The 9026-nt window shown below is 36.2% G+C and overlaps 1 protein-coding gene across 1 annotated transcript in view; it reads right to left on the bottom strand.

The window, feature by feature from the left end:
• Positions 1-1651: 1651 nt before the first annotated feature.
• LOC123641711 overlaps positions 1652-9026 on the bottom strand; it is a 32029-nt gene continuing 24654 nt past the window's right edge. Inside the window, exons 5-8 of the mRNA XM_045556633.1 lie at positions 7836-7978; positions 4898-5095; positions 2954-3015; positions 1652-1813 (exon numbers count right to left, since the gene is read on the bottom strand). Of these exons, the coding sequence (XP_045412589.1) occupies positions 2970-3015; positions 4898-5095; positions 7836-7978 (387 nt within the window). The 3' untranslated portion in view covers positions 1652-1813; positions 2954-2969. The remainder of the gene's footprint in view (positions 1814-2953; positions 3016-4897; positions 5096-7835; positions 7979-9026) is intronic.

Raw genomic sequence — 9026 nt, 5'->3', positions numbered from 1 at the left:
GTAAGCCTAGCTGTTCTTCCTTATAGCTAAGTATAGCAACCCACATATGAACCCCATGATAGTCTTGTCAGAATGATTTTGCCTGCAAGTAACAGAAAACTTAATCAAACTAGCTCGAGTAATAAAACAATTTGTTGGCTATCCTAACTTCCCAATTTCTCATGTCCTTGTGACTTCTTTATATTTCCAACATTGTTGTCGTAATTAAAATTTGTAATATATTTCACCTAAACGTTTGCAGTTGTATCCTACTTGGTAATTCTGCTACTCATTAATGGTTTCCTACAATAGCCCTTTACCCATTCATCTGACATTTTGAGTGCCTACTATGCTATTTTGTGGGGAAAATGCATCATTGAATAAGTTATGTCACAGTCCTTAAATTTAAGGAGTTGTGTTAGTTGGGAGAGGCGAGGCTATAGTACAATATCAAGTGAAATCTCAGAGGCTGATAACACAGGCCTACTCTCTCTAGCTCTACATCTTTTATTGGATGACTGTGGCTCTGCTCCATATGATATTCACTGCGGGACCAAGGCTGTTAGAGTGGCCTCAATGTGGAATTTTGCCCTCTGGTATGGCACAAGGAAAGTGTGACAAAGCACAAACTGGTTCTCAAAATTTCTGCCTGCAAGTGACCTATATCACATTCATTTATATTTCACTGGTCAAACAAGTTGCTTGACATGTCTAACTTTAAGGAGTAGGGGAAACACACACTTCTTCCAGGGAAGGCACACGGATATTGCTAATAAGGCGGGAGGATTGCTTGAGCTCAGGAGTTTGAGACCAGCCTGAGCAAGAGTGAGACCCCATGTCTACTAAAAATAGAAAAAATTAGCCAGGCATGGTGGTGTGCACCTGTAGTCCCAGCTACTCATGAGTCAGGAGGATCACTTGAGCCCAGGAGTTTGAGGTTGCTGTGAGCTAGGCTGACATCATGGCACTATAGCCCAGGCAACAGAGTGAGACTCTGTCTGAAGAAAAAAAATAAAAGAGTAATACAATCAACCATGTGACCTTAAAATTTAGAGAGTGGTCAGCAAACTACAGCCTGCTACATGTTTTTGTAAATAAAGTTTTATCAGGACATAGCCACACCCATACACTTACATTTTATCTATGGCTGTTTTTTTTGTTTCTGAGACAGAGTCTTACTCTGTCACCCAGGCTGGAGTGCCGTGGCATCAGCCTAGCTCACAGCAACCTCAAATTCCTGGGCTCAAGCAATCCTACTGCCTCAGCCTCCTGAGTAGTTGGGACTACAGGCACATGCCACCATGCCTGGCTGATTTTTTTTCTATATATTTTCTGTTGTCCAGCTAATCTCTTTCTATTTTTAGTAGAGACAGAGTTTCACTCTTGCTCTAGCTGGTTTTGAACTGCTGAGCTCAAAGGATCCACCCACCTTGGCCTTCCAGAGTGCTAGGATTACAGGCGTGAGCCACCACGCCCGGCCCAATCTATGGCTGTTTTTGTACTACAATGGCAGAGATGAGTAGGGGTGACAGAGACCATACGGCCCGCAAAGCCTAAAATATTTACTATCTGGTCCTTTACAAAAAAATGCTTTCCTATCCTGATTTAGAAAGGCGGAAAGATTATATACATAAAATAAACTACAATATTTAATTATGCATTTCCTGTGTTTATTAGCATTTAGCAACAATGCTGATTGCTTTTTTTTCTTTACAGATTGTATTAGGATACAATACATATTTTTGACAAAATATTGGTTTCTGGTGATGAACAATCTTCTGGTAGCTTCAAGATTCCATCCAGCATTTTTAAGTTTGGCAAACAGGAGAATACTCTAAAGCAAAAGTTAAAAAAAAAAAAAAAGTAACTATATTGCACAAAAGCATTTTATTTCACTTACTCTCTTTATAAATGAATGGATATTGTCTATTGTTACAAAAGATGAATGACTATCACTTTATTCTGTTTTCTTTATCTTTACAGTGGAGTTAAAATATCATTCGTGTTCATTGAGCTGATGACCCTGCCGTAGCTTGCCTTCTGAGGGATATAATAGATCTTTCAGCAAATGGTAAGTATTGACAAGAGAGGTAGGACTACATACAATCTGTTTTTATAAAAGAATTCCATTCCAGTTTTTACAAAATTCTATAAGGAAAAAAAAAATCAGTGAGTGGATTTAGCCAAAAAACCATGAGAGAAAGAATGAGATCATGATATATGGGCCTGTTATAAAGCTAAAAGTTTAGAAAAATAGAGAGAAAAAGTAAAGCAAGCCTGTTGTTAATAAGAGTTAAAGAAGAATTCTGGCTGGGAAATATAAAAGAGGGGGTGGGAAATAATATTGTGCTGAGTTATTTTCTCTTGACACAGAGTACTTTTGAAGCTCATATTTCAAATTTAAAGAGTCACTTCCATGTTCAGGAAGAGATCCCTCAGGTCAATCCAGTTAAACAGTGGCCATATACACAGTAGAGCAATAAAACAGCATTTTCTTTCAAATGGACTTCTTTTTAGATGTGGGAATTCTGAGGGCTCAGGCCAGAGGAAATATATGGCATTTGAATTTGCCCAGAGGAAAGACACTGAAACCTCTCACCAGGTGTGCTAAATCAATTAATGATAATGCTGACGTCCTTGACAGCTCCCATTGGCTGCATGATTTTCCTAGCATTAAAAGCTTTCTGCGAATTATCTCATTTACTCTTCACAATAACCCTGTCAGGCTGGGTTTTATTCCCCATTTTAAATAACTTATCCTAGATCATAAAGCCTGTAGATAACAGAGCAAAGATTAAAATCTAAGTTCTGGTGTCAATGTTCAGACTTAGCTGTCAGGAACTCCTAGCCACTGCTTATTTTTAAAAAGTCAGGCTATAGTGAACTAACATCACATTGACTCCTGAAGAATGGTAGAGAAGTTTGCCTGTAGGTGTGCCAGGAATGGAGCCACCTTCTACCTAATGGGACTTACACTATTAGCTCTATCATTAAGTCCTTTCTCTTTTGAATTGTGCTGTCTTCTTATTGGAGGATCTGAAACAAAGGAGGAAGGGAAAGACAGTCACAATTTTAGGTGTCAATGATCAAGAAAAGCTTACACTTAAAATAATTCTGAACATGGTGCAAAGAGTCGATTGAAGGTCTGGCCCAAATCCTCAACACAGATACATAGTGATGAAATGAATGCTGTTATAATCTTCAAAGTATGGATTTGGCGGGGTAATGAAACCCAAATTTGGATGAACTTCAAATTTCAGCTTAGTTCCTTAGCATGGGTGAATGGTTAAATCCTTTCCTCATACTTTAAAATGATCACATCCTTCTGTTCAAAGCAACTCTGCTCTACCTAAGTCAATGTAACCTGGTTTTTCATAGCTTGGAAGCCAGAACATATCCACCTTGGACCCAATCCAATAGAGTTAATGCCAGAAAAATAGAAGAACTTCATTATACCCCTTATTCCCACATAACTCTATACCACATCATGAATTTTAAAGACAGAATTATAGTATGACCTCAGGGCATATCAGATTTTGGACAATTAGTCTTAATACTATTGTTGTAAAGCATTCTTTGAAGGGAGGCAAGTGACTTGAGTTGGGACCAAAATGTTTTATAAAATCCCACATATAAATTAACAAAACTGAAATACAATACTATTAAATTATCCTCATGACTAGGAATGTGCTTTCTCATGAATGATGTTGAAATGTCCGGCTAAACCTCCTCTGACTGTAGGAAATATAATTTTAAACTTCAAAACATTATTATGGTTAAATATTAGTTCAATATTATAGCAACTATGCTGCTAGTTTTCACTGTTATGTAAAAGCGGTTTGAGAATTTATTATCACAGACATGAAATTTTGCTTTCAGACTATAGCCATAGGGAAGAAAACTGTAGTAATGAGATTTATGTAACAACAGAGATTAGAATTTCATTTTAACAATTTTTTATTATAGATCAGGAGTTGAAGAATCTAACATTATATAGGCCTCTGGAATGTATTATAGTTACCGTCATGGGAAAATGGCAGTGTGAGAAAGTAAAATGGTGAGAACTGTGTTTTCTACTGAAATAGATGTAGATGAAGGAATATAATCATAGGAATAGACCCTAGAGATGATCTAACCTTTTGTATGACAGATTTGACTGAGAGGTAAGATGACCTGCAGTCATATAGGGGCAAATACAGGTTGTAGAATTTAATTGCTAGTCTTTATCCTTTTAATTCCCACAAGTACACTAGGAGTGGTGCTGGGAACTAGATTAGCGGGAGATAAAAAGGTGGGCATATTACTTGGCGTACACTCTAAGGTTGTTTAGATTCCACTATTATTATTAGTAATACTCTTAATAGTGACAAAGTAATAAAAAATGGTTTCTTCTTGGCAGGTTTTTGAGCTCTTTCAATCACTGGAGTAGATTTTGAATCAATTACTTTTTTTGTAATCATCTAATGGTGCCCTTGGGGCCCAAAGGAGTGAAAATAAAACAAGGCAGTAAACAATTTATAAGATTGTGACATAGAACCTGATAGGAATCTATATTTAGAAAAAATTTTAAAAAGACATAGTACCTATTATGCATATGGGAGAAAGTGTATGGAATTTGAAAGTCTAAAATTAAATATCTCTGTATGTGTGAAGTCACATTACAAGAGGAGCCTAAAATCTGTACAGAAACTATAAATTAACCAAGAGAGAAGAGTGTATTAAAGATTAAAAAAAGACAAAGAGAAATTGGTTCAAAATTCTTTAGGTGAGATTAGAAGCATGGAATGTTCAACATGTAGATCCTGTAAAATATTTGCTAAATGAATTTAAGCAAGAGGGGAACAATATGTTAAAATACACTTACAAATATAATATTCAATGAATTGGAAAAGGTGACTTAAGGCATCTGAGGCCTTACCGTTTCCTGTAATTTTGGTGAAACTCACAGGGGTTCCTCTTGAGTATGAGAGATTCCAATGGAGTGTGCCGTAAACTGGAGAGTCCAGTCAGAGTCTCAATGTGGTTTTCAGCCAAGGATAAATGCTGTATCTGAGGTATCTTTGGCAATTGTTTGAAAGATGTAAGATGGTTTTTGTTCATATTTAGAATTCTGCAGCTGGACACAAAATGTAAATATCTTTGTTACTTATCTCCTAAAGAAGACGGTTAACTACCAACTCTTACACAGGGCTAGCAGCCTCACCTCGACTATAACCCTTTAAGAGAGTAACAATGATGTTTTTTAGAAATGTGGTTTGCAAAAGAGAGAGACAGAGAGAGAGAGAGAATGTTTATATTAAAATATTAAGAGAAAATAAGCAGGATACATGAGCCCATAAGCTTGCAGAGTGAAGGAATCTGTTTTCTTTTCCAAAGAATATGCTTGGTACCTGGCACAGTATTTGGCCTTTGGTGGATTCTCAATATATCCTGAATGAAAGGATGGATAACTACATATTAATCTCAGCAATGTAAAAATGTACACATAGAAAAAAATAACTTGTGAAGAATACTGCCTCTATGTAGCAAAATTATAGTTATTTTTCTTTTACATTTTCATTCTTAAAAAATTCTACACTGAGAAAATAGCATTTTAAATCAGAAGAAAACTTTATCTTATATACAAGGAAATCAGAATGTATCCTTAGGAGAAGAAAAGTGTGTTTGGCATTTAAATTCAATACATTTTTCTGATAGATAATGCTTCTCAATATTTTTGCCTTAAAACCATAATTGTATCAGACTGTACAAATAGAGAAAATAATTCAAAGTCCATCATTGACACCTTGCCTTAAGGAAAAATTCTTTTATGTATAAATTAGAATTTAATACCATGAAAGAAATACAAGGTACTTATTCATAGGCTTTGGGCCTTACAAAGACACTTGGTAAATGATAATTGCTAATGGTAAATATGGTGCTACAGAGAGAGCTGCAACACAGAGGCATTAGAAAAACAAATTCAGTTTGAACTCACCTATATTTCATTGTAATTTTTTATATCTATTATTTTTATTTTCCTGTTTCTTTTCAGTCCCTCTCCATATGTATATTTATACAGTCCTAATCATATCTCTGATAACTTTTGACTTCTGCTCATTTCCAGTATTCAAATAGTCTTTAGTACTATATAGTACATACTACTATAGTACACTTTAGTACTATAATAGTTTCTAACTGAAAAGCCAGCTCCTTCCCCTCTGCCCCTCTCTCCATCCTCTTAAATCTCTGCTTTCCTCATTTATCAGTCATGCTCTCACTTTTCAATGTATATCCTGTTATCTTTTCAGTCCCTCAGATTCACCCCACCCCAGATTGCCCCAGTGAGTAGGGTGGCGAGTCAGATGGGCAGTGACACAACCTTCTCTAGGGCAGAAGGGAAGGAGGCTGCGGATATACATGTACCAAATCTTTTTTCTTCCTTGATAAATTGATTTGGCAGTTGTAAAGTTTGAATTGCAATTGAATAATTTTATATTATACATCTTATTTCTCAAGAAAAGAAAAACCAAGAGAATGCATCTAGATAATATTGAAATTGGGTCAAATCTTTTAGGGATTGTGTTTTTTTTTCATAACATAATAAAGATTTGAAAATTTACTGATCTCAATCAAGTCAAATTCCAGTACTCCAAGTAAATGATCTTCTAGTCCAATGTTTCTAAAGTATACTATGAACATGTGTGATCATTAAAATATTTTGTGAATGTTTATTTAAATATATATTAGAAAAATATATCTAATGTATCACCGTTACATCCCCAGCACCTAGAAGAGAATCTAGCCAAAAAAAATTTAGTGAATAAATCAACATCAGGGATATTGATTTTTAAATTTATAACAGTGAAGTTTCCTTTGAAAAATTTTATTTAGATTTTTAAAATTAGTTATTTAAAAAAGCCAAAGTAAATTCAAATGCTATGTGAGAGTGTCAAAAGTTTCAAAAGGGCTTTGAAAAGGACTGAAAGTGGGGACACTCAGGTACATTGCATATCCTGGCACTTCCTCTGGCTGCAGACTGTTTCCCTCTTGTAGGCAGCTGTAATGGTCTCTTCCTGTGGCCTCATCTCAGCCTAGGCCCAGGGATGTACCTTAACCTACTCTACAAATTACCCTTCTTTTTGTGGATGCTCGATTTCCTTTACATCCTAATTCTCTCCTTCTCTCTTCCCCTTTCATTGTTACAAAAGCTCACTCTACCTACCCATTCATTCTGCCTGGTGAAGTAGATAGCAGCTCTCTACAAAAAGGGTTCTCAAGCAATCCTGAGCAAAGAAACATATTATTTTTAACAATAGGAGTTTGGTATCCTTGGGAGACCAAAAGGTCTATAATATAAATTTTAAAATTTTTCATTTATTTAAATTAGTTATTTTAAAAAGCCAAAGTAATCACTAATCTGATTGCTAACCTCCACCCCTATATTAAAATGTAACCCTGACAGGCCAACTCTTGTCAGCTACCTGTAGAGTCTTTTCCCATAGATGTTCAATAAACATGACTAATTAAGAATTACTATCTTACAACTATAATGGATATGTAATATAGCTGCATTTTCTAGTTTATAACACAAGGAAAATGGTGAACTTTTTTGCTCATATGGATCTATGATTACAAATTAGTCTCCTAAAATTGGTGTAATTTGGAAAGCAATAGATTTTTTTCCCTCTAAGTATGATATTTTGATATACGTTTCTCTTTTTGTCTTGCCATATGTGCCACTTTAGTACAAAGTATCAACCTTAAGACCTGACTACACAAGGTAAGGCACAATAGGTATAAACAATGGTCACATGTATCCAAATACCAAAGAATTAACTGTAACCCGGTAATGAGACATGCTGGGAAGCAGGTACCTTGGCAATCTTATGGCACTTAAATCCACCAGGGAATTATCCACTAACCAGAGGGTTTCAACTCGGATTAGTCTTCTAAGAATTCTGTTAAAATTTTCAACTTGATAAGCATCCCCCAAGTCCTGAAATGAAATGTTCAAATTCTGAAGTAAAAACAAAAAGAAAAAGTAAATTTTTTATTGACTTTTAAAAGTATTTATTAACTGAAAATATGTTTTATATATTATTCAAACCAGTAGTTTTCATCCCTTTTTTGTCCTCCAGAATACTCAGACATTCAAACATTCATAATTATCTTGCAGTGATTCTCAAGGTAGGGAGAGTGAAGATCTTGATCAGAGTTACTGAGTGGCATGTAGGGTTTTGAAGGTTGGAGAGTGGATGGACAGGATTCTCAAAGGAGAATCCTCTCAAGAAGGACAGGGTTCTCAAACAGATTCTGAAATTGTCTAGGGGTACAGAATGGAGAGGATAAACTTCTGTTTGAAAATAACTGCTTTGAATGATCAGTTGTCATTAGGCTCACTTGGAAATACTCAGCAATCACATTTATAAAAATTTCAGAGTAAGATAACATCACTAAGAAGATGAAAACTGAAGATGGCTAAATAGACCCAGGTAATATGTGCCTTCTCCATGGAGAAGAACCAGAATATTAAGCAAATAATAAGTGCATTTTGAACAGATTGTCTCGGGAAGAATGCTAGGATTCACTAGAGAACTGACAGGAAGCCCAAAAGTAAGTAAGCAGAGGGTTCAAAGCGGCTTACCAACCAGGAAACTGTCTGAGAGCCTGAAGAAGCTATGGACATGGGGAAACAGTAAGAGAGAAAATCCCAAGGCCCCACACTCTGAAACACATTCTACAATCTTGGCTACATGAGACTACCTCAATCCATGCAGGGCCTGGGGTTGACATAGGAAGCTACCTAGAGATTGCACAGAGATGTTGTTCCAGAAAGGGGACCCACATGGAATCCCACAGGCATCTGAGACTACAGCATCTTCAGCTGGGTGCCATCTGAGAGACCAGAAACCAAGGATCTACAGATGTGGCTGCTGCTGCTTCACTACTTCGAGGAGGGAGAGGGAAAATCAGGTGTTCCTACACCCTCCTGGGAAGGTACCCACCACCCTGATGCAGGCTGCTGTTAAGACTGAAATATGAAAGGACCACACTCTCCACAGCTT

The sequence above is a fragment of the Lemur catta genome, chromosome 1 (assembly GCF_020740605.2).
Source record: "Lemur catta isolate mLemCat1 chromosome 1, mLemCat1.pri, whole genome shotgun sequence".
Classification (NCBI taxonomy): domain Eukaryota; kingdom Metazoa; phylum Chordata; class Mammalia; order Primates; family Lemuridae; genus Lemur; species Lemur catta.
Note: the sequence above shows the minus strand (reverse complement) of the source record. Positions and strands in the feature narration are given on the sequence as shown.